Source organism: Leiobunum rupestre, chromosome 10, assembly GCF_980474605.1.
Source record: "Leiobunum rupestre chromosome 10, qqLeiRupe1.1.hap1, whole genome shotgun sequence".
NCBI lineage: Eukaryota > Metazoa > Arthropoda > Arachnida > Opiliones > Sclerosomatidae > Leiobunum > Leiobunum rupestre.
The window spans coordinates 50,505,141-50,531,227 of NC_143393.1; the positions used below are offsets into that span (position 1 = coordinate 50,505,141).

General features: G+C 40.2%; 1 protein-coding gene across 1 annotated transcript in view; it reads right to left on the minus strand.

The window, feature by feature from the left end:
- Positions 1 to 13,089: 13,089 nt before the first annotated feature.
- LOC149926158 (ATP-binding cassette sub-family C member 1-like) overlaps positions 13,090 to 26,087 on the minus strand; it is a 58,682-nt gene continuing 45,684 nt past the window's right edge. The window contains exons 11-16 of the mRNA XM_090161876.1: positions 23,050 to 23,176; positions 22,861 to 22,962; positions 20,806 to 20,952; positions 18,862 to 19,187; positions 13,872 to 14,066; positions 13,090 to 13,244 (exon numbers count right to left, since the gene is read on the minus strand). Of these exons, the coding sequence (XP_090018002.1) occupies positions 13,127 to 13,244; positions 13,872 to 14,066; positions 18,862 to 19,187; positions 20,806 to 20,952; positions 22,861 to 22,962; positions 23,050 to 23,176 (1,015 nt within the window). The 3' untranslated portion in view covers positions 13,090 to 13,126. The remainder of the gene's footprint in view (positions 13,245 to 13,871; positions 14,067 to 18,861; positions 19,188 to 20,805; positions 20,953 to 22,860; positions 22,963 to 23,049; positions 23,177 to 26,087) is intronic.

The following is a 26,087-nucleotide window of genomic DNA, read 5'->3' on the forward strand; positions in this document are numbered from 1 at the left end:
TCTGGCGCCCTCCCTCTAGAGCGAGAGCGCGAGCCATGAAATGGGGGGAAAATACGCTCTTTGTGTAGAGCCTAAAATTGCAAGTGCGAGAGGGGAACGAAAATGCCACTCTTCCTTCTGGCGCCCTCCCTCTAGATCGAGAGCGTCAAGAGAGAGAGAGAGAGAGAGGGGCATGAAAGGGGGGTAAATACGCTCTTTGTGTGAGAGCCGACAATTGGAAGTGCGAGAGGGGAACGAAAATGCCACTCTTTTTTCTGGCACCCTCCCTCTAGAGCTAGAGCGTTAAGAGAGAGAGAGAGGCATGAAAGGGGGGAAAATACGCTTTGTCTGAGACCCGACAATGGGAAGTGCGAGAGGGGAACGAAAATGCCACTCTTCCTTCTGGTGCCCTCCCTCTAGAGCGAGAGCGTCAAGAGAAAGAGAGACATGGAAGGGGGGAAAATACGCTCTTTGTGTAGAGCCGACAATTGCAAGTGTGAGAATGAAACGAAAATGCCACTCTTCCTTCTGGCGCCCTCTAGAGCGAGAGCGTCAAGAGAGAGAGAGAGAGGCATGAATGAGGGGGTAAAACGCGCTTTGTGTCCAGCCGACAATTGGAAGTGCGAGAGGGGAACGAAAATGCCACTCTTTTTTCTGGCGCCCTCTAGAGCGTGAGCGTCAATAGAGAGAGAGGCATAAACGAGGGGGTAAAACGCGCTTTGTGTAGAGCCGACAATTGGAAGTGCGAGAGGGGAACGAAAATGCCACTCTTTTTTCTGGCGCCCTCCCTCTAGAGCTAGAGCGTTAAGAGAGAGAGAGAGAGGCATGAAAGGGGGGAAAATACGCTATGTCTGAGACCCGACAATGGGAAGTGCGAGAGGGGAACGAAAATGCCACTCTTCCTTCTGGTGCCCTCCCTCTAGAGCGAGAGCGTCAAGAGAAAGAGAGACATGGAAGGGGGGAAAATACGCTCTTTGTGTAGAGCCGACAATTGCAAGTGTGAGAATGAAACGAAAATGCCACTCTTCCTTCTGGCGCCCTCTAGAGCGAGAGCGTCAAGAGAGAGAGAGAGAGGCATGAATGAGGGGGTAAAACGCGCTTTGTGTACAGCCGACAATTGGAAGTGCGAGAGGGGAACGAAAATGCCACTCTTTTTTCTGGCGCCCTCTAGAGCGTGAGCGTCAAGAGAGAGAGAGGCATAAACGAGGGGGTAAAACGCGCTTTGTGTAGAGCCGACAATTGGAAGTGCGAGAGGGGAACGAAAATGCCACTCTTTTTTCTGGCGCCCTCCCTCTAGAGCTAGAGCGTTAAGAGAGAGAGAGAGAGGCATGAAAGGGGGGAAAATACGCTTTGTCTGAGACCCGACAATGGGAAGTGCGAGAGGGGAACGAAAATGCCACTCTTCCTTCTGGTGCCCTCCCTCTAGAGCGAGAGCGTCAAGAGAAAGAGAGACATGGAAGGGGGGAAAATACGCTCTTTGTGTAGAGCCGACAATTGCAAGTGTGAGAATGAAACGAAAATGCCACTCTTCCTTCTGGCGCCCTCTAGAGCGAGAGCGTCAAGAGAGAGAGAGAGGCATGAACGAGGGGGTAAAACGCGCTTTGTGTACAGCCGACAATTGGAAGTGCGAGAGGGGAACGAAAATGCCACTCATACTTCTGGCGCCCTCTAGAGCGTGAGCGTCAAGAGAGAGAGAGAGGCATAAACGAGGGGGTAAAACGCGCTTTGTGTAGAGCCGACAATTGGAAGTGCGAGAGCGGAACGAAAATGCCACTCTTTCTTCTGGCGCCCTTTAGAGCGTGAGCGTCAAGAGAGAGAGAGGCATAAACGAGGGGATAAAACGCGCTTTGTGTAGAGCCGACAATTGGAAGTGCGAGAGGGGAACGAAAATGCCACTCTTCCTTCTGGCGCCCTCTAGAGCGTGAGCGTCAAGAGAGAGAGAGGCATAAACGAGGGGGTAAAACGCGCTTTGTGTAGAGCCGACAATTGGAAGTGCGAGAGGGGAACGAAAATGCCACTCTTTTTTCTGGCGCCCTCTAGAGCGTGAGCGTCAAGAGAGAGAGAGGCATAAACGAGGGGGTAAAACGCGCTTTGTGTAGAGCCGACAATTGGAAGTGCGAGAGGGGAACGAAAATGCCACTCTTCCTTCTGGCGCCCTTTAGAGCGTGAGCGTCAAGAGAGAGAGAGGCATAAACGAGGGGGTAAAACGCGCTTTGTGTAGAGCCGACAATTGGAAGTGCGAGAGCGGAACGTAAATGCCACTCTTTCTTCTGGCGCCCTTTAGAGCGTGAGCGTCAAGAGAGAGAGAGGCATAAACGAGGGGGTAAAACGCGCTTTGTGTAGAGCCGACAATTGGAAGTGCGAGAGGGGAACGAAAATGCCACTCTTTTTTCTGGCGCCCTCTAGAGCGTGAGCGTCAAGAGAGAGAGAGGCATAAACGAGGGGGTAAAACGCGCTTTGTGTAGAGCCGACAATTGGAAGTGCGAGAGGGGAACGAAAATGCCACTCTTCCTTCTGCCGCCCTCTAGAGCGTGAGCGTCAAGAGAGAGAAAGAGGCATAAACGAGGGGGTAAAACGCGCTTTGTGTAGAGCCGACAATTGGAAGTGCGAGAGAAGAACGAAAATGCCACTCTTCCTTCTGGCGCCCTCTAGAGCGTGAGCGTCAAGAGAGAGAGAGGCATAAACGAGGGGGTAAAACGCGCTTTGTGTAGAGCCGACAATTGGAAGTGCGAGAGAAGAACGAAAATGCCACTCTTCCTTCTGGCGCCCTCTAGAGCGTGAGCGTCAAGGGAGAGAGAGGCATAAACGAGGGGGTAAAACGCGCTTTGTGTAGAGCCGACAATTGGAAGTGCGAGAGGGGAACGAAAATGCCACTCTTCCTTCTGCCGCCCTCTAGAGCGTGAGCGTCAAGAGAGAGAGAGAGGCATAAACGAGGGGGTAAAACGCGCTTTGTGTAGAGCCGACAATTGGAAGTGCGAGAGAAGAACGAAAATGCCACTCTTCCTTCTGGCGCCCTCTAGAGCGTGAGCGTCAAGAGAGAGAGAGGCATAAACGAGGGGGTAAAACGCGCTTTGTGTAGAGCCGACAATTGGAAGTGCGAGAGAAGAACGAAAATGCCACTCTTCCTTCTGGCGCCCTCTAGAGCGTGAGCGTCAAGGGAGAGAGAGGCATAAACGAGGGGGTAAAACGCGCTTTGTGTAGAGCCGACAATTGGAAGTGCGAGAGGGGAACGAAAATGCCACTCTTCCTTCTGCCGCCCTCTAGAGCGTGAGCGTCAAGAGAGAGAGAGAGGCATAAACGAGGGGGTAAAACGCGCTTTGTGTAGAGCCGACAATTGGAAGTGCGAGAGAAGAACGAAAATGCCACTCTTCCTTCTGGCGCCCTCTAGAGCGTGAGCGTCAAGAGAGAGAGAGGCATAAACGAGGGGGTAAAACGCGCTTTGTGTAGAGCCGACAATTGGAAGTGCGAGAGGGGAACGAAAATGCCACTCTTCCTTCTGGCGCCCTCTAGAGCGTGAGCGTCAAGAGAGAGAGAGAGGCATGAACGAGGGGGTAAAACGCGCTTTGTGTAGAGCCGACAATTGGAAGTGCGAGAGGGGAACGAAAATGCCACTCTTTTTTCTGGCGCCCTCTAGAGCGTGAGCGTCAAGAGAGAGAGAGGCATAAACGAGGGGGTAAAACGCGCTTTGTGTAGAGCCGACAATTGGAAGTGCGAGAGGGGAACGAAAATGCCACTCTTCCTTCTGCCGCCCTCTAGAGCGTGAGCGTCAAGAGAGAGAGAGAGAGGCATAAACGAGGGGGTAAAACGCGCTTTGTGTAGAGCCGACAATTGGAAGTGCGAGAGAAGAACGAAAATGCCACTCTTCCTTCTGGCGCCCTCTAGAGCGTGAGCGTCAAGAGAGAGAGAGGCATAAACGAGGGGGTAAAACGCGCTTTGTGTAGAGCCGACAATTGGAAGTGCGAGAGAAGAACGAAAATGCCACTCTTCCTTCTGGCGCCCTCTAGAGCGTGAGCGTCAAGGGAGAGAGAGGCATAAACGAGGGGGTAAAACGCGCTTTGTGTAGAGCCGACAATTGGAAGTGCGAGAGGGGAACGAAAATGCCACTCTTCCTTCTGCCGCCCTCTAGAGCGTGAGCGTCAAGAGAGAGAAAGAGGCATAAACGAGGGGGTAAAACGCGCTTTGTGTAGAGCCGACAATTGGAAGTGCGAGAGAAGAACGAAAATGCCACTCTTCCTTCTGGCGCCCTCTAGAGCGTGAGCGTCAAGAGAGAGAGAGGCATAAACGAGGGGGTAAAACGCGCTTTGTGTAGAGCCGACAATTGGAAGTGCGAGAGAAGAACGAAAATGCCACTCTTCCTTCTGGCGCCCTCTAGAGCGTGAGCGTCAAGGGAGAGAGAGGCATAAACGAGGGGGTAAAACGCGCTTTGTGTAGAGCCGACAATTGGAAGTGCGAGAGGGGAACGAAAATGCCACTCTTCCTTCTGCCGCCCTCTAGAGCGTGAGCGTCAAGAGAGAGAGAGAGGCATAAACGAGGGGGTAAAACGCGCTTTGTGTAGAGCCAACAATTGGAAGTGCGAGAGGGGAACGAAAATGCCACTATTCCTTCTGGCGCCCTCTAGAGCGTGAGCGTCAAGGGAGAGAGAGGCATAAACGAGGGGGTAAAACGCGCTTTGTGTAGAGCCGACAATTGAAAGTGCGAGAGGGGAACGAAAATGCCACTCTTCCTTCTGGCGTCCTCTAGAGCGTGAGCGTCAAGGGAGAGAGAGAAATAAACGAGGGGGTAAAACGCGCTTTGTGTAGAGCCGACAATTGGAAGTGCGAGAGGGGAACGAAAATGCCACTCTTCCTTCTGGCGCCCTCTAGAGCGAGAGCGTCAAGAGAGAGAGAGAGGCATAAACGAGGGGGTAAAACGCGCTTTGTGTAGAGCCGACAATTGGAAGTGCGAGAGGGGAACGAAAATGCCACTCTTCCTTCTGGCGCCCTCTAGAGCGAGAGCGTCAAGAGAGAGAGAGGCATGAACGAGAGGGTAAAACGCGCTTTGTGTACAGCCGACAATTGGAAGTGCGAGAGGGGAACGAAAATGCCACTCTTCCTTCTGGCGCTCTCCTAACTAGAGGGAGAGCACGAGAGAGGAGAGCGAACTTGATTTTCCCCATCTTTGCGTTAGCGATGGTTTTTTCGGTCGTGACTTGACGCGAGGGTTAACGAATATATGGTCGTAACTTATCGCGCATTCTTTTATGTTTCTTCCAACATGGATTCTCTTCACAGTTGGAGAATCCGAATTTTCCCTTACGCGGCTAGCAAAATTAGACTTATGAAGTTTAGTGGCAGAGTTTAAACAAAACCAAATGGTGACCTCACGTTTTATGTGGGTCATTGGTGAACTTAAGACTATTGTCTTGTGGTGATACGGATGACGTTGCCTGACCTAGGAAAATTCGATCGTGGTTGCGGGGGGGGGGTGCCAGAGGTCCTTAGAGTTATTTTTAGTTTCGTCTGCTCGCGGAAAAGTCCGGGCTCACCCATGACCTTGGGGATATTGGATATTTGCACTTTTGTTGAGGTATTGTTACCTGGTATTACAAATGAGTCCCGCGAACATGAAAATGGAATAACCACGGGTCGAAATCTTAGTTGTTATTTTATGATATAAATGTTAAATAGTTAAATAATAATAAATAATCAGCTAGGCTAATACCCAAGGCACCACCTTAGGCCTAAGTCATCATGCGACTTTTGAAGCCCTTAATTCAGCGTCTGTCTAGTTAATTTTTAGTTATTTTTGAGAAGTTACTTTATTTTCGCGAGCTTACAATCTTATAACTCACTCTTCCACCGATATTGCACCGAAGAATTCAATAAGCACAACAAGTTGGGAATTGGTAATAAAATGTAATTGATCTCACACTTGAGTGAAAGCCAACATGACAAGTTGGTGATAAAGTTCGTTTAGCGGGGCCCAAAATGCCATTTGAAAAGCTCCCAGGGGAACATTTACCACCGAGCCTTTCGAAAAAGATAAAATCATAACTAGAGACCCTGGCATGAACGTTGTTAAAATCATGGGGGGAAAAGTTTTAAAAAGGGCCTTCTATCAAGAGGAAATGATTATAATTAAGACATGATCAACCACAATCGTTATTTAACCCTCAATTAGTATTGGTGTTGCAATTATTTTATTATAGATAGATGGAATTTCGTTTAAATTTATTAACACTAATTCAACATTAAGTTATTTGGAACGCCCATTTTTATATCTGGAGGTTTGATTCATATTTCTATGCCAATTGGGAACTAACCTTTACTCTTCCTTACCGATTCGTAAGATATATCGTAATTACATATAACACCAAAACCAATAAAAACACTGAACAACCTACCTTCGATGGAGGAACAACGGTTTTTTTTCCGCTTGATAATTTTTTTCAAACGGTTTGTCGTGTTCAGAATCCGGATGACATCCATAATAAACAGGTTGTTGTTAGAGAAAATTTAACTCGCTTCCTAGTGAGAATCCCTCTATAGACCGGTACGAATATCTCCTAAATGTATGCTTTGCAAAACACTTGCTCGTCTTTGTTAGCCTTTAGCGCCTCAATTTATCTCAATCAATTTTAATCAGTGAGGAAAAAGTGCCAATAATATAAAATGTAGACGTTGCATGGTGGTATTAAACATGGCCTCGCAAAGCCTAAGGGATGATAATGAATACATTGATAGTTCGGATTTTATGGGAATTCACCAAAAACCCATATTGATAAGGTTTGGGTCCATTTGCGCAGCTCCCCAATTGCGTAGTTTTCATTTGCGCAATTCCCACCTTCGCAGTTTCTGTTTACGCACTTTCCCATTTGCGGAATTGCCATTTGCGCAGCTCCGCAATTGCGTAGTTTCCATTTGCGCACTTCCCACCTGCGCATAGTTTCTGTTTACGCACCTTTCCATTTGCATAGCTCTCCATTTGCGCAGTTTGTGAATTGCGCAAATTACCATTTGCGCGGTTTTTTCCGTTTCCGTGGTTTTACCGTTTGCGGGGTTTCCCGTTCGGGCGATTTTCCCGTTAGCGTGGATTTCTCATTTTCGCGGTTTTCCGTTTGCGCAGTTTCTCATTTGCGTGGTTTGTCATTTGTGCGATTTTCCGTTTGCGCATGTTTTTTATTAGAGCGGAATTCCCATTTGCGAGGATTTTCATCACTTAAATATTCATTATTAATCCTTTTTCCTTGACAAAAGGGTTATTTCTGGCACATAATTTTTCACATTACCTTGGTTAGCATCCAGCTGCACTGCTGGTCTACGTTTAATGTGCGGTCGCGCTGTAAGTACCAAACATTTTCATGTTTTGCTCAGTTGAAATATCATTTGTTGAATTAGTCGCTTGAACATATCGTTTATTCCCATTCGACCGAATCCCATTCGACCGAAATAATTTTAAAATGTAGCCCAATTGGCGGGGTGATTTGGTATTTTATTTATAAGGTATGTACTATTGAAGATTCATGTTTAGGTTAGGTTAGGTTAGGTTAGGTTAGGTAAGGTTAGGTTAGAGTTGGTTAAGTTTACTAAATTTAAATTGCAGTATTTTGGAAAAAGTGTCAATTTTTGTGGCAGGCACTAAATTTAAATTTAAATATTTGGGAAAATATGTATTTTTTTGGGGCAGCCACTAAATTTTAAAAGAAATATTTAGAAGAAATGTCATTTTTTGTGCAGGCACTAAATTTAAATTGCAATATTTGGGAAAAGGTGTATTTTTTGGGGCAGCCACTAAATTTAAATAGAAATATTTTGAAATAATGACATTTTTTGTGCAGGCACTAAATTTAAATTGCAATATTTGGGAAAGGGTGTATTTTTTGTGGCAGCCACTTAATTTAAATAGAAATATTTTGAAAAAATTGCATTATTTTCGTGGCAGGCACCAAGCAATATTTTATGGGACCGTGGGAGGCTTTCGCTTAGATTGTAAAATTTTTAAACTAAAAATTCTTAATAAGCCAAAGTGAGCTAAAACTAGTAAAAAAAGATTTGCCTAAGTCTGTGTTCTTTAATAATCAAGGAAAACCTTTTAATAGCGAGAGCCAGAATAATTCTGTCAGCGTTGCAGATACTACATTTTTATCGTAACCCGAATTCTGAAAAGCTAATAGTAACTTTTCGACTGAAGATATATTCCCAACAGAATAATTCAACAAACGATATTTCTAAGAAAAACTTAAAAATTATTCGTATTTACAGCGCGACCGGTAATGAAAAATACACCAGCAGCGCAGTTGGATGGTAAACAAAGTTAAGTTAAAAATAATCTGCCAGAACAAAACCTCTTTCAATATTTAAGTCGTGAGAAGCCGCCGAATGGAAAATATCTGCGCAAGTGGAAAACCACGCAAATGAAAAACCTACGCAAGTGTAAAACCACGCAAATGAAAAACCTGCGCAAGTGTAAAACCACGCAAATGAAAAACCTACGCAAGTGTAAAACCACGCAAATGAAAAACCTGCGCAAGTGTAAAACCACGCAAATGAAAAACCTGCGCAAGTGTAAAACCACGCAAATGAAAAACCTACGCAAGTGTAAAACCACGCAAATGAAAAACCTACGCAAGTGTAAAACCGCGCAAATGAAAAACCTGCGCAAGTGGAAAACCGCGCAAATGAAAAACCTACGCAAGTGGAAAACCGCGCAAATGAAAAACCTACGCAAGTGGAAAACCGCGCAAATGAAAAACCTACGCAAGTGGAAAACCGCGCAAATGAAAAACCTACGCAAGTGTAAAACCACGCAAATGAAAAACCTACGCAAGTGTAAAACCACGCAAATGAAAAACCTGCACAAGTGTAAAACCGCGCAAATGAAAAACCTACGCAAGTGTAAAACCACGCAAATGAAAAACCTGCGCAAGTGTAAAACCACGCAAATGAAAAACCTACGCAAGTGTAAAACCACGCAAGTGTAAAACCACGCAAATGAAAAACCTACGCAAGTGTAAAACCGCGCAAATGAAAAACCTGCGCAAGTGTAAAACCACGCAAATGAAAAACCTGCGCAAATTATAAACCGTGCAAATGAAAACTATCTGCGGAAATGAGATACTGCGCAAATGGAAAACCGCGAAGTTGCATATGCGGTAATAGGAACTGCGCAGTTGGCCCATGCATTACCTATTGATACACGTGTGTTTGGAAAAAAATAAGGTCATTGCTATTTATTACATGGGCCAAAAGAAGGATTTCTTAATTAATTAAATTTTTTTGTCTATGAGAACGAGAGAAGCGAGCAAAGGCCATTGCTAGACTTGAAATCTTTTCGTGTTTGTGTGTTTTCACAATACATCAGTTGTAAAATCTTATTTTCTGTATGGCTTAAGGAAGTTAACTATCAAATATTTTATTTTGCACATAATTTATAACATCTTTTGTTATATTAGGTTATGATTTTTTAAATTACTTAAGATACTTCTTCGTCAATTGCTTAAACATGTTTTTAAATTATATTAAGATTTTTTCATCGTTTGGTTAAAGTCGAAATTTAAGATCTTTTCACATCAGCTGTTGAAAATAGCTCATAGTCTACGTAATTATAATAGACCACTTAGGCTTTACGTGCAGCACTCGCGGCGGAAAGTTCGAGAAACTCTAGTACGGGAATGTGTATTGCGGGAAGCTTAATTAGCAGGCGATGCCTGACGTAAGGCTAGTGTCTAAGGCTTTAAGCCGACACAATTTTGTGTTTTTCAAAAAAAAAATGCCTTAAGTGAGAGAAAACATTTAGGGGCCTTGGACAACCACCAACTCCCAATAGAGGATAACGCCGCCGATCAAACGCCGCCGCCGCCGATTATTTAGATAACGCCGAAACACCGCCGCCGATAAATTTAATTTCGGCGGCGCCGCCGCCGCCGAAACATTTTCATTTCGCCGCCGAATTCAGTTCCATTATTAAAGTATAATAATAACGTTTTGAGATCTAAACTACATAGATTTTTCTTTTGGTAGTACTACGATTCCTAGGCTGTTGGATGCACCGTACTAGCGTTATAAAATTAAAAATAATTAATAATTTCCAAAAGATCTGGCACCACTGCACCGCGCGCACCAAGATTTTCTGCAGCAGATAGCTGGGATAGGAGAGAGAGAGAAACGAAAACGGCTTTGGAGTTGCGTCGCCTCGTATTTTGTAATAAGTACAGAAACGTATCAGCTGCATTGGCTGCATTCAGCAATAACTATTCTATTACATTTTAAAAATTCCTTTGATACAAAGATAAAATAATTTGTGATAATAGACTTAAATGCGCGGGGAAAAACCGGATTTGGGGGGATGAAATTTATGCGGTAGAGGGCTGGCTCGTTGGTTGTCTGTACGATAATGGCGGCGCCCAGCAAAAGTTTCTAAAAAGAGTGTATAGATAATAATACTAGTGAAATGGTAGTAAATTAGTACAGTATTGTTATTACTAGCGTAAATGTTTTAGTTTAATAGTATCATATGTGACATAGTTATCATAAGTGTGCCTCTGTTTAACATATCTGTATTAAAAATTTAAATGAGACCTTAACTCGTAACTTTATATAGTCTTTGACAGCCACCAAAGAAAATACAGCACTAACGTCGCGTAAAACTGGCTTTAACTTCCTTCCCCCTCTACGCGATAACTAGTTTTGATGACGATAAAACCGTCATCGACTGGGAAGTGACGTCAATAACGTCATATCCTTGCAACAAGGTATCATTATGAAAAAATTATTTCAGGCACACTTATGATTAAATAAGTTACATCTGATAGTATATAACCAAAGTTACCTCATCTTTGTTTTGGAAACAAGTGGTTCCTATTTTAATAAAATACATTCTATTAAACATGTATTTTTTTAAATGTGTTTAACAATTTAGGTTCTAGCGGTCTATTAAAAGGCTGGCGCTATTTTTGAGGGGGGGGGGGATAATTATCGTTCCCGCCTCCGCCGTTGAAAATTGGTTCGGCGCTATGCTCTAACTCCCAAGGCTTAGAAAACAAAGTTCGTTAGTATGGCCTTGGATTAATAATATGCTTGTTATGGCAACCGCTGTATCAGGCGGTTATTCTTGTTGTGTGCCTACTGTATTTGTAGAAATATAACAAAATTAAACAAAAGCTTGGCGTGGCATTCCTTTCCAAACGATCGTCCAATAAGAGATATTTGGTTGAGTAAAGTAAAAGGAAAATTCAAATTTAATATCAATATAACGAAGCATACTAGGGTATGTTCATAATATTTTCTTGAAATAATAAATGTCAAGAAAAGGTTTCTAATATAAGGTTCTGTACCTTGTTTATTTTCTTTGAATAACAATGTAAGTTATTTATATTTATCTCTTGTAATGTAAACAAACCGTTAACTTTTTGTTTCATATTAATTAGAAGACTGTTCCGGTACTATTGGTAGTTTTGGTACGCAACAAATCAGTGAATCTGTTCCACCACTGACACTCACCCCTGATTCTCAAGAACTACTGGTAATAAGGGGAGAGATTTATTTCTTCTTGAAGAAGAGTTTTAACTTTCGGGTTATCGATAAGTAAATAAACAATAGTTGTGTAAAAATTTAAAAACCATTGAAATATATTTATTTTGATTACTTGTCAACATTCATATCTTGATAAAAATTCATTTAAATAGTCCATTTTGCTAACATTCTTATATGGTATAAATACTTCATTCCCATACAGTGGTTCATTCTTTTTAACTCGTTTTAAAATTATCTCGGGTATAGATGCATTCATGAATAAATATGTTAAACTTTGAACCATGCACTCACAAAAAATGTTATCTTTCACTATTCTGATACATATTTGTTGATCTTTCTGATTTCCAGTGTACACGAAAAAATCAAGGGCTTTCAAAACTTGTATAATAGGCATATGTGTTATTATGAATCGCTAAAGTTTTAAATAACTGAGCTCTTTTGCCCTCATCGAGAGATCTACGGTTTATACGTCTTGGGTCCTACCGAATCTTGAGCGAGTTCTTTACTTTTGTAGGTTTTCCTGGCACACGTTTAGTTATAATTAAGTCTTTTATTGACTTGGGGTATGAAACACTGTTCCCTCCAGGGTTTATCCATTTACAGAGCCTCCCAGTACAAGTTACGTCCACAGGCAACTCCTTTAAGCCCATGTACTCTCTTAACGCATAGAAGGTGGCAGCCACATGTTGGCATTTGCCTGTAATTTTGTAATGATAAATTTTGATTAATGTTAGTCTCACAAATTTAAGAAATGTTGTAATTGTCTTACTCCGCGGGACATTCGCAGTAGCTATGCAGCATTTGCCCTTCTGGCTTGGACAATCCGATTACAATATTGTAGTTGCCCTTCTTCATTGGCGGAAAGTAATTTAAACGAATTGCACATACCCTATTACTTTCTTTAAGAGGCTGGTCATTGTACTAGAGTTTTTGAATATAGCCTTCTTCAAAGAACCTAAGCCCTTTAGCTGTTCTGTTTACCGAGGGGCTGATCGCTCCGCGTAATCGGTGTACAGAGCCGTACCTTTGACTGTACTAATGGGATTACGCGTAATCTTTGAAGTCCCTGCCTTTGGCAGTGCTAATCTAAGCGTAATCCGGTGTACAGACTTTCTAAGAGTGGTTAGCCCCTCGCTGTTTACATCGAATAATTTGGTAAAAGAATCTTCACAAAATCCAGCAAAACCAGAAGGGAAACCGTTTAAACATTTTACCCACGATTTATTCTTTTTATAATTGAAACCTAAAGTCCTCCATTTATTTGTGTCTAGTACACAATCTGTAAAACTGGTACTCACCATAGAAAAATAGGTTTAAACTAAACTTTAATTTCTTTAAATAACTAAGCCTTGGTCAAATTAAATTTTCTGAAGTCGACGTTTACTCTAGAAAGCAACACGCAAAACTGAGGGAAAAATTTTTAATAGCAAATTCCCGTACTATAGCTTCACATTATAGGCTATAGATGGCACTCGTGTATTTTGCGCATGCGCAGAAGATAATTCCGAATCGGTGTATTGGGTCGATTTATTCAAAGTTAAAAGAAAAACAGCTACAAATTAAAAATCAACAATTTTTCTTTTATTTATTCATTTATTTATTTATACATGTATATGACTATCCAATACGTAAATCGTTTACGGGACAATGAGTCCGGCGTCGAAGGCGATTTTACGGAACACTGAGTTAAGGTCTTGTAGAAGGAGATTAGGCTGATCATATTCGACGACTGATCCTTGGTCCAAAACCAACACTCTAGAATAAAGTTGTTTAAGATTAATTTCTTACTTGTTATTTAACAAAGCTTGGTATTAAAATAAATCAAATCTCTTGATAAAAAACGGATGACGACTGTCAACCCAAAGAGGTGTTCAAAGACCATTTCTTTGATAAACGAATAAAATATCAAGTATTTGTTTTCTACCCAAGTCAAAACCAAATTGAATATTTAGCCTCTGGCTTAGTTATAGCAATTTCAATGAAGCGAAAAATTACAAATATTGTTGTTATAAGACTATCTAGGCCCCCCTAAGTTTGCAACGAATGGTATTTTAACGTCAGGCTAAGGACTGGCTAAACTGGTTACATGAATCCACCTGATGGTGAAAAACCGAAGATTATGCACAAATCCCCCAATGCATTCTACCGGAAACTGCTTTGTAGATGACAAGTGGTAGAATATAGGGGTGAAGGAATTGGGTAGGTTTGTTCTTTTTCTCCGCCAGGTAGCGTAGATCCTAATTTTGATTTTCCCTTCGTCTGTCTAGTGCTGAATACGTGGGCCTTTATACCCAATTAATTTGCAAAATGGCACGTGCAACTTTTACGTAATAGCTGGAACGGTTTGAGATTAGGTTATATTAGTAAATAATTTATTTTTACTTGTCGTAATCCATGATGGTGTTGATTCTGTGGGCGATAGTGATGACTGTGCAAAACTGGAATTCATTCCGAATCGTGGCTTGCAGAAGTTCGTCAGTCTCAGGGTCCACAGAGGCTGTGGCTTCGTCCAACACCAAAATTCTAGTTTTCCTCAGAAGGGCCCTCGCCAAACAAACCAGTTGACGCTGACCCACACTATTTAGGAAAGGAAATTTTGTCAATTCAAGAGCACAACGCAATTGCTTTCCATATCCAGACTTTTCGATGAAAGCTAAGGTTTTCGTTAATTTTTGGGTTTTTCAAGAACGAACTATAAAATTTGCATCACATCAGTGTGGCTATGTTTCTCGTTTGCATTTTAATGATAGAATACAGTTTCTGGTATCCTTTTCTTCAGAAAAATAAGCCAAATCCGAATTTTGATTTTACTAGTTTGTGGGAGGTGACCGGTGGGCGGTAGCCCACCTCAATGGTTTTTTTAACTTTTATTTTTTTAAATACTATGATTAAATAAATGTAATTACATTAACTCATAAATATGTTAATGCAGGCCTGACCATTCTTTAAAAAAATTGAACTTGACGTGTAACATATTTCGCCACCAGGGGGGCAACATAGGTAACCCCGCCCGCCTTCATTGAACTTCGTTAATATTTCCAAAACAAATGTCGTGTGAGGTATCAAACGAAAGATAATTTTGCAGATGTGACTCCACACTATTAAAACCTCAAGATTTTGCATATTATAGGAATAATTGTTTATAAAATTAATAATTTATTCCAACTAGAACTGGTAGCTTTACCTTACAATAATAATAAACTCTATACTTTTAAACGGGTATAGACATTGTGAAACCATTGAAAATAAACAATAAAGGAATAGAATGTAGGTGGTAGGCTGATATGGGGTCATGCTCATTTCCGGCCTATAGACTTACGCTGTAACCGGAACCGGATGTGTTACCTCCCATATAGCATTTCCACGTACAAACTAGGTCGCCACAAAACATTTTGTACAGTGCATTCCATTATTGTTTTTTTTCTATGGTGAAACCGGAGACTAAAAATATAAATCTAACAATGTAAGTGAGATAATAATGACCAGTTCAAGGTTCAAATTTTACTATCCTTATCTTTAGAGCTTTGTGCAGAATAATTAGTAGAACAAAGCAAAAATCAAACTGAACTTTATATCGGTAGGCCTATAAGACGGTGTAAATTAAGTTTTGTTTTTGCGTTTAGTTGGGAATAAATTCTTTGTTACAAAACAGTGGTTTCAAAATATTAGGGATCACAATTTAGTATTTTTAAACAAGTGCCACATGGCAAGCACATTAAAGACGGACACCGGCATTTTTTGCAAACAAAGAACCAGGGAGAAGTTAGTTAAGAATCCTGAAGAGCAATCAATGCGTAAGGTCTCTCACAAGGAGACGACCCGAGTTGATATTCACCGATTTGGTTCAAACTCGGGTATAGTGTACACTTCCATGTACCTTAAAACACCTGCAAGAGAAAAGCTTCGACGGGCTTTCGTTTTGCCATGGCAACCGAAAACGTTTTTGACAACATGATTTGGAATTATTTCTATTGAAAATAAAATGGGAATCTGAAGGATTTTAAGGGTGTCCCAATTGACCAAATTGCATTTAAACTTGATTAAATTAAATTTTTAAAATCAATTAATGTTTTTGAAATTTTAAAAAAATTTCATTTTTTAAAAGGTTTAAAATCCTTCAGATTCCCATGTTATTTTCAATGGAAAAACCCAAATTATGTTGTCAAAAACGTTTTCAGTTGCCATGGCAAAACGAAAGCCCGTCGCAACTTTTCCCTTGCAGGTTTTTTAAAATACATGGAGGTGTACTTTTTACCCGAGTTTTAACCAAATCGGTGATTATCACCTCGGGTCGTCTCCTAGTCAGTTGATGTCCGCATTTGCTGCGCTTTAAGTCCTGAGTCCGAGATCTTCATAACCTCCATGAAAGGAGACGTATCGGTAGAAAATCTTAGAAGCTGTAATTGTACAGGTCTGACATTTATCTTGCTATGAAGGGTTTACTCTGAAATCCCATCATACCCGTGTTCAAGTTTTTTTTAAAGTTAACAAATGAAAGCATCTTACCGAAATATAATTTCGAAATTCTTAGCGCAACCGCGAGTGGATCAAGTTTTACATTTTTACTCGAAGCAAAACTCTCAAGTATGTAAAATCTAAGTATTTTTTCGGTGATGGAACTGAAACTAAAAAATACTTGTGAATGTCGTCAGAAGTAAATGAACCGAAGTTATCAGAATGTTATACACTCCATGTTGGAGGCGTTTTCCTTATGAAGTTACATTTCAAGCTCGAATTTGAAATTTTGCGCGCTCCTAGGTCGATAAAAAACGTTTTAGTTTTCATGAAACCATTTTTTATACATAGAAATAGCTATACCCACAATTACCAAGTTCAATTTCAAGCTTCAAATGACGGGGTTGGAAATTAGCTTTAATTTGACGCGATTTTCATATCATTTTCATAAGGAAAACGCCCTCCGATTCTGAGCGATATTAAGATAACATCTGATGTCGTATGATCAAAGTGACACGTTTTTGAAAAAAGCCGTGGACTGACGCGCATGCTTTTGATATTATGTATCATCTTAATTTCTTGACAAAAGTGATAAACCAGCAAATGTAGCTTCAGAAATTGAGTTTATGTATCTAGTCGAAGACTGTCTCGAAGAAGAAGGCATAGCTACAATAGTTGATTTACATAACGCCTATCTAAATATTTGTAACTTAAACGGTCTCGATCCGAGTAAGGATAAATTAATGTCACGAAGATAAGTAAAAGAATTTTTGAGGGATAGAGTTATGGTAGTAGAGTTTTCGTCTCCAAAACGAAAGCGATCTTTTGAAAGGGTGTCTCTTTAAAAGTACCAAAGATTCAGCCTTACAAAAGTTGGAAGAGGAAAACAATGAAGAACGTTTTAGAGCCCTTTTCAAGGCTGCAAACGTGATAAAAAAGTTAATTACGTCCTCATAAAAAGCGAGTTTAATGGATCTCTTAAACCACAAAAACGTATATTGTTTTTCAATAGTTTAGGCCACGCTTTCGTCGAATTCTAGTTGTTGCAGCGAGATTGATCAGAGGGCAATAAGACTAGCACAATATCTCACACTTCCACCAACGCCTGGCGTTCTGATGCCAGATATTCGTCGAGATCATTTTCAATGCATGGAATGCAACACCCGAATTTTTTTAATAATAATACCCAATGTACATGTACCACCTTAGGGCTAAGTCATCAAGCGACTTTTGAAGCCTTTAATTCAGGTGGCCGGGTTACAATGCGTAGCAGGGTGGTGGCAAGCCCAGCATGCCACGCGATCGAGCCAACAGCTCCCTACACTAACTATTACCGTTAACCTCAACAAGTTTTTAGCTACAGATTATGGGTGGTATTTAGAAAACGGAGCCCCTGCGCCAGTGCTTTGCGATTTACCTGAAGAAGTCCTGGATTTTGTCAAATGCAATTGCCTTGCTAATGTGCGTCACAAGTACCACGTATGCCTTGCACTGAAATGTTTTTGTGTGGAGCGGTTGAAGAAAAATGTGATAATGCCTTGGTTGAAAATGAGAATGTAGAATGCGATTCAAGTGGCGCTGAAGACAGTGATTTCGATGTGTAAAACAAATCATTCAATATACAGTATATTCGTATATTAATTTTTTTTATAAATAATTATCATTAAAGCTCTATTTTAAAATTAAACAATTTCCTTAATCTCTTCAAAACGTAATAATTTCATTTTAGCCGCTTGATAATGCGTAAACACCTTTATATTAGTGGTTTGATTGAGGGCGGGCGGGGTTAGCTATGTTTCCCCCCTGGTGGCGAAATATGTTACATATTAAGTTCAATTTTTTTTAAGATAGGTCTGACCTCCATTAACATATTTATGAGTTACTGTAATTAAATTTATTTAATCTTAGTATTTTAAAACATTAAATGTGAAAAAAATCATTGAGGCGAGCTAGTGCCCACCTGTCACCTTCCACCTAGGAGCAACAAACACAACACCCCACAAAAGGAGAACGCAACCCATCAAAAGTAGTGGATTTTCTTTTGTACATTTTTCATTGGCTAGACGCTTTAGCGCCTGCTGCCGACGGAAGGGAAAAATTCGGAAATTGTCTTCCCCCCCGCCCGTAAAACGTTAAGCGTAAAGGCTCGTGACGTTCGTCCAATGAAATTCGTACCCAACCCTTCGTTAGCGTGTTTAAAGGCTAGCTGCGTTCTCCTTGTGTTTGTTGCTCCTAGCTTCCACGAACTAGTACCATCAAAATTCGGATTTGGCTCATTTTTCATAATACCAGACACTGATCATCAAAATGCAAACGATAATTTTTCAAGTTCAAGTTCAAGTTCGTTTATTGTTTATCATTTGATTTTACATTGTTAAGAGTTGCAAGGGCCAAGTCAACAGTGACTTAAACATAACCACACTGACTAACAAGTGATAAATAAGAAACCACTATGATCTCTGTTGGTAGCCGTTAAAACGCGCACCACGAAATAAGAGAGTTTGAAATTTTACAATCGAGCAACGTGAATTTAGATATATACTTTCCGTGAGGCAACAAATATTTTAAAACGTCAGTCTTTGAATATTAAATCTCCGGGTTATATCTTAATTTCTTAGTGTCATTTATTTTAATATCATTGGCAAGGAAATTTGTAAAATTAGTTTAAATAGATGGTGTCTTAAAATTGCGAATTGGCTTTTGCACTATGATAAATATGTGATGAACTCAACAAGCTGGGAACGCGGACGATGGACGGGCTACTCAGCGATAACAGTTTAAAATCCAAATACTTTTGTGACGAAAAATTTAAAACATGTTCATAGAAACAACGATGAAAAATGTTTTTTCGCTTTTGCGTAATCCGGTTCATTTTAGAGAAAAGATTGATTTGATTCGTAAGTAAAATTTGTTTTACCTCATGTTCGATCCTCCTTCGTTAATTTCGTAAAATAAGCTCTTGCCAGAAGCCTGAACGTAGCGCTTGAGGTTTGCCAACTCGAGGGCCTTCCACACCTCATCGTCGCTGTATCTTTCGAAGGGATCCAGATTCATTCGCAGCGTCCCCGAAAACAGAACCGGATCTTGCGGAATGATGGCTATTCGCGATCGGAGGTCGTGGAGCCCAATTTGACTAATGTCCACGCCGTCGATGAGGATTTCGCCGCTAACTGCTTCGATCATGCGGAACAGAGCCAGCGTCAGAGACGATTTTCCAGCTCCGGTTCTTCCGACAACACCAACCTAAAAGTTCATTTGATATTGTTAATAGAGAGCAAGAGAAGTCGAGAAAAAAATTTATATCATTTTCTATAAAATGTTAGACCTCTAACCCATCAAAAAACTCTATTTTTATTTGAATTCTACAACTGGTATTTATTCAAATCAATCAAAATCTCTAGGAATTCGTTTTCGTTTAATTTTTTTGTTTAACCACCCGTTAAGAAAATATTTTTAAATACAAAAAATTTACATTTTTTCTATTGTTTTGATTCAAAAATGTGGTGTTTTATAAACCGTCATAATTGATTAAATCTGTCGTGGAATTTTTTGTTTATAACTGAAGCTGGTCAGATATCAGATCACGAAGAATATGCTTGATGACACTAAGGTTCATTAAACATTTATTTTTGCGAATAAAATTAAATATTAAAAAAACGTATACATGATGTACTTCAAAATGTACTTTTTAATTCAACTCACTTTAAGCTAGAGTCACAGCTAAAGAGCGGTTGATATTGAGCCCCGGGCGAAGATATTATAATAATTGCTTTTAGACCTCTAATTCCATCAGCCAACGATTATGTACAGTTTCCACTGTGGGCAGTAAAAAGTGCACTATTCTAAAGATTCTAAATTTCTAAAATTATTTTTAGTGTCACCCTAATGAAATTCGGTAATCTTGAGAATTCCATCGCGTGGCACTAGATCGTTTGCGAAGGTTCATATAGGCAGATGGCACTACTGCGCGTGTTAAATACTAAATTAATAGAATACAAGTACTCTTATTTGACACTCTAGAATAAGCTTTAAATTGTGGACATAGATTGTGGCACGATTAAAAATAATGAATCTGAATGGTTCATTGCGCTTAAAACAACTTTGAAAGTTTCTAATTAGGATTAAGAGTAATATGCCATTAGCTCATGCTACCAATGCTGCTTTCAATCTGCAGACAGAGATATGGCCCCTTTGGGTCTATAGGCGTATGAATAATTGCCCGTTCAACAAGGGAACCTATAGTCGTCGACAATATGATACTCTACTGATTGTTAGAGTTCATTTCTCTTCAGCGTGTGCCGAATACTTAGTATTGCCTTTACTCTATATTAAGGGCGGAGAGTTACAAAAAAAGGTGAGACAATTACTATGGAGAATTTTGCGAAATGTGAATTCAATGTAATCAACGCGATTTCGCTGTAAAACTCATTTATCTTTTACATTTTTATAAAACTCTACAGATCTAGCAAATCAATTAGATTCTAAATATTAATTTATTAAATTAAAATTAAGCTAAAATTTGCAACTATTAGACGAAGTGAGGTGGTGTTTGGGTTAAAGAAAAGTAACGAATTATTTCTGGTTTGTTGTACTTTTTTTATTCGTGATTGTAACGTGTGCGACAAATTCTGTCCGCTCATCCAACTGATTAATCAGGTGTGAGATGTGTGTTACGGCCACGCCAACAAGGGGATACTTGGGGTTAGGGACGGGACACCCGTGGCGGAAGTATGACAACCACCCGTAAGGGGATTAATGGTCGTCTTCACACGGCCATCCACAAACTCTGCCTCCCGGTACTTTTTGTTTAAAACAATTTATTGTGATTTACAAAAGTCTAAGTTTGACAATAATAACTCACCTTTTCGTTTGGTTCTATAACAAATGAGAGATCGTTTAAGGCCAAATCTAGCCCTTCTCGATATCTTGTCGAATATTTCCAGAAAACAATTTTTCCTTCGTTAGGCCAAGACTTTGTCAAATTTCTTTCCGTTGTTTTCCAAGCAGCCTATTATTGAAAATGTAATTTCGTAGAACATAAATAAAAATTTATTTAATAGTTGTTTATAGCCGAGGGTGTCTTTTTTGCTCTATCTGGGTATTTATTTCACATACTACAAGAGTTATAGTAACGAAATTCTTAGGGTATTATATCTAGTACGTGACCGCTTGCAATCCAAATTTTCAGAAAAATTGGAACATTGTTCACGTTTTTGAAAAATTTATTTCTTGTCGGAAAGGTGCTAGAGAAACATTTCCAATGAGAAATTTGTAGAGAATTTTCAATAATGCACAAAGAAATTATATTCCATTGAAAAAGACCAACTTTTTACGATTATACGAGGTGATGCAAAACAAGTTGTCCATATGGGGCAATATCCAGTTTTGTGCGCAAATTTAATGTCTTAAATTAGGTTCATTTTAAAGTTTATTCGTACAAGAATATCAGAACATTTACATGTAAAAGTCAATGATATCACCGTTGGCCACGATGCTTGTTTCGGCACGATGGAGCATCTCTCGCAACGAGCCGGTGATTATATCAGGAGTGAGAAGTGCGAAGGCTGCAATTATTCATTGTCGTAAATTAGTTATCTATGCTCGCAACGGGCGTCTCGTAAAATCTTTCTTTCGTGAAAACCGAAAAGAGACCTCGGATGCAATCCCACGCCGAGGTAACTCGTTGTTAAGATGCTACACAACACATCGAGGTTGATGGGGTGGTGCACTATCATGTATATACCATAGTTGTCTGTACGTTTCCAGTGGAATGTCATCTAACGCTCTGCTACTTCGTTCTGCAAGAGTGCCGAGTAATTTAGTCCATTAAGATGTAAAGAAAAGAGTTACATGCAATTAGCCAATGATACTTCATGGGTGCCGAAAACTATTTTGGAAGTCTGGAAATTCGCCGAAAAACTTGATTTCCACCATTTTGACTTCTTTTTATAATTATTCATAGACTGCTTCACCGATTTTGATGTTATTTTCTGTACTTGCTATAAAATGTTTGCTCTTTCTAATGAATCATTTATTACCCAAAGCAAAATTTCCTTCAACCAACACTTATAAATTGTTGTTGATGATGGTAAGGAAAACCCCAGTAAGGATTTTCATTACTCCACATGTTGTTGTTTTCACGGTTGAAAGGAACACTCGTCGGTCACCAGAAGATGAGTGATGAAATTTGGCTCATCATCAGATATGTTAATTATCCAGTTGCAGATATCATATCGTCGTTCCATATCTCCTTCGTGCAGAGCTTGGTTGAGGCTAGTTCCTTGATCACCTAAGATCTTCGCGTGCACCTCTAATATTTGCTCGAGGGTACGCAGCAAAGTAGTCTAATACGATTTCTTCAGTGTTGAGGCTTAAACGACGTTGTCTACGGAACCTGGGATTGACGTTTCCGTAGTTGTAGAAGTCTCGAACAGCTCCGAGAACGATGTTGTGGCCTGGTTTTCTATCAGGATAGCAAATACTAAACATTTGACTTACTCTTTGAGCGTTTCGTTTGGCATCTCCGTAAAATAACTCGACCTTAAAACGCGCTGCTCGCCAGAATAAAGGGCCATAGTTGTTGATCAGACTCAATAAATGTTAGTGAATGGTTTATATCTGAAAGATAATGCTTTAAACAGTACCTGAAAACCGACCTTTGTGCGAAAGTAACAGAAAATGTTTAATTTTTAGGCATCAGACTTTTTACATAATTTGGATAAATCACATGCAAAAACCTATTTTACTTTCTCGTTGGAATTTTTTGTCCAACACCTTCCGACCCAAAAAAATAATTTTCAAAAACGTTAAAAAATGTTCCAATAACTCTAACTCATGTAGTTTTTGAGAAAAATGCTCGGTCAGAGCCAAAAATTAACCCTGTATAAACTCCGATAAAGCATTTGTTTCAATTTACCTCAGGTGTCAAAGATAAATATTCGATAATTCTCTCGATTGACACAAAGCTTGTTTCTAAACTGCTCGCTCGAAGTAAAGTGAGATAAATCATGCCGTTTATCTACAAAGTCACATATTTACACAAACAACATGTTAAAAATATATGGCTTTTTGAATTGATTTAATAGTCTCGTATTATTATTCTTACTAAATTTGCATTGTTTAAAATGTATCCAATCATTCCAGCTGAAAGGCTTCCCTTTGCAAAAACGCTACTTAAAGTGGCAAATAACAGCAAACAGCTTGCTAATAAACTTATTCGTATACTCAACCACCTGAAAAACATAAACTCTTATTCAATTGCTACGAACATTTACACATTTCCTTTTTACGTGCTTGTATCTCTATTAATTATATCAGTGCTGTACTAGAAAGATTAGCCCAACTGCGAAACGGGAAAATGGGTACCCTTATATACTTACGCCAGGAAAGTTGTGACCCCCTTGTCGTTGGGTGAGAGAGAAAAAGTTAGGCTGGTAATGAGAAACCTACGTTCCGAAATTAAAATACATTTGGCAACGAAGCTCTACGAAAATATTCGAGATTTAATTGATGATGCCCTCGCTGTCGAGCGCTTAGCTAATCAGCAAAGGCGAAATACAAATGGCCAAGCTACTAACAATGTCCAGAACATCAGATTGTTGTATTTATATACCCCGTGCACCGCCAAAGCATTACAGGGGTTACTCATCATGAGAACAATCGTAATGGCCAAAATAGTAGTATTCACCCCAATCGTAGTGGGAATCAGAGTAACTCGAACTTTCGCCCTCTAACTAATAATCGGCCACATAATAGTTACCCCAATAGGTCTAATAGCGATTACCGTTCTAACGGATCGGCCAATAATTTTAATTCTACATCCAATCGAAGTAGCCTAAATAATAACTCGCTTAGCGCAGCCAATTCGAACTCAGATAACTCCCGCTCGTATTTCAACCCAAATGTTACTTGTGATGAGTGTGGGGTAGTAGGGCACATACGACCTTTTTGTCCCGAAAAGGGTAAGCGTTCAAATAGCAAGTGTCTCGGCAAACGAAGGAGGGGGCGGCAACCCACGCACCAGCGGCGCGGGAGGTCGTCCTCCCCAAAACCCAGCATCGCGAACTTAAAGAGTCAGACGGGCACGGAGAGAGTAGCGCCAGGGATCCCCGTTTTATCCAGTGGTCAAGATTTTTTGCGTATTTTTCTAGGAAACACTCCGTGCCTCGCTTTAGTCGACCCTGGCTCAACGCATACCATTGTACAGTCCCGGACAAAAGTTCCTGGACACTTTGTTTTTCAAATATTGCAAAAACCGTTAATAGTAGAAAGTTTAAAGAACAGAGAAACTTTTGGCTATTTTAAATTTTTAAAATGTTAGGAATTATTTAACCAAGGCTTAACAAATAAAACATCGCTTTTTCAACCAATTGAAATTCTCCGATTTCGTGCACGTGACTAACGCCATTCGACGCGCCGAATTATGTCCATTCCAGAACCGGTTTCGTTTTCCAAATCGGACAAGTGGTTCCGGACATATTGAGGAAAAACCAAAACCAAAAAACGAATTTTTAAAGCTTAATCAAAATTAATTTCAAATTTTAGGTCAGCTATAGTTGGCAGCGAGGAATCGGCCGACAACTCGGTTACACGACTTTTTACAGTTTTTGACGGTGATTTTTTTAAATATCTTCGTATATTTTTCGATATTTTAGGATATTGAATTCATATTTTATAGTCTTGTGAGTATTTAAGAAATAGTTACGTGATATTTTAACGCCGTTTTTTAGGTTTATAATTAGTTTCGGGGTAATCAGGGTGCATTTTTAAGCATTTTTAATTGGTTTCGGGGTAATATTTCGGTGTTGTTTTAGCATTTTTCATAAATTTATGGGTAATATGTCGGGGTCTTTTCGAGTTTTAGATATGTTTTGAACTATTATATCGACGTTCAATTAATTTTGGGTTAATAGGGCGAAGTGTTTTGACATTTTTAATTAGATTTTGTGTAATATGTCGGCGTTAATTTGAGTTTTCAATTAGTTTCAGATTAATATGTCGGCGTTTTTGGGCGATCTTAATTAGTTTTGGAGTAATATTTTCGCGTCTGTTGGCGTGTTGAATCAGTTTCGAGCTATTAAATATGAGTTTATGACGTTTTCAATTACTTTACGGGTTATGTGTCTGGGTTTTTTGACATTTTAAATTAGTTTCAAGGTTGTCTATTAGTGTTTTTCGACGTTTTAAATTAGTTTTGGGGGTTGTCTATTAGCGTTTTTTTGACGTTTTAAATTAGTTTTGAGCAGCCAAATCAGCTCCATTAAGTTGGCCCCCCCTCTCTACAATTTTAAAAACTTTCATTTGCGATCGAATGCGACCTCGATGCGACGTTATGCGAAACTAAAAAAAAAGATGCGACATAATTGTTAAGTTGGAATAATTAAAACAAAAGGGGGGGCTAACTTAATGACAGCCCCCCCACTTTCAACTATCAACCCGGAAACACAACCAATAGAATGCGACCTCAATGCGACGTTATGCGACACCCTTACTTTCGAATGCGACATCTTAGTTAACGAGATAATCGCTTTCGTAAGTGGGGGGGCTAACTTAACGCGAGCCCCCCCTATAACAGTTGAGGCCTCCAAACACCTTTATTCGATTGCGACCTCAATGCGACGTTATGCGACACCCTTACTTTCGAATGCGACATCTTAGTTAACGAGATAATCGCTTTCGTAAGTGGGGGGGCTAACTTAACGCGAGCCCCCCCTATAACAGTTGAGGCCTCCAAACACCTTTATTCGATTGCGACCTCAATGCGACGTTATGCGACACCCTTACTTTCGAATGCGACAGCTTATTTAACGAGATAATCGCTATCGTAAGTGGGGGGCTAACTTAACGCGAGCCCCCCCCCCTATAACAGTTGAGGCCTCCAAACACCTTTATTCGATTGCGACCTCAATGCGACGTTATGCGACACCCTTACTTTCGAATGCGACATCTTAGTTAACGAGATAATCGCTTTCGTAAGTGGGGGGGCTAACTTAACGCGAGCCCCCCCTATAACAGTTGAGGCCTCCAAACACCTTTATTCGATTGCGACCTCAATGCGACGTTATGCGACACCCTTACTTTCGAATGCGACATCTTAGTTAACGAGATAATCGCTTTCGTAAGTGGGGGGGCTAACTTAACGCG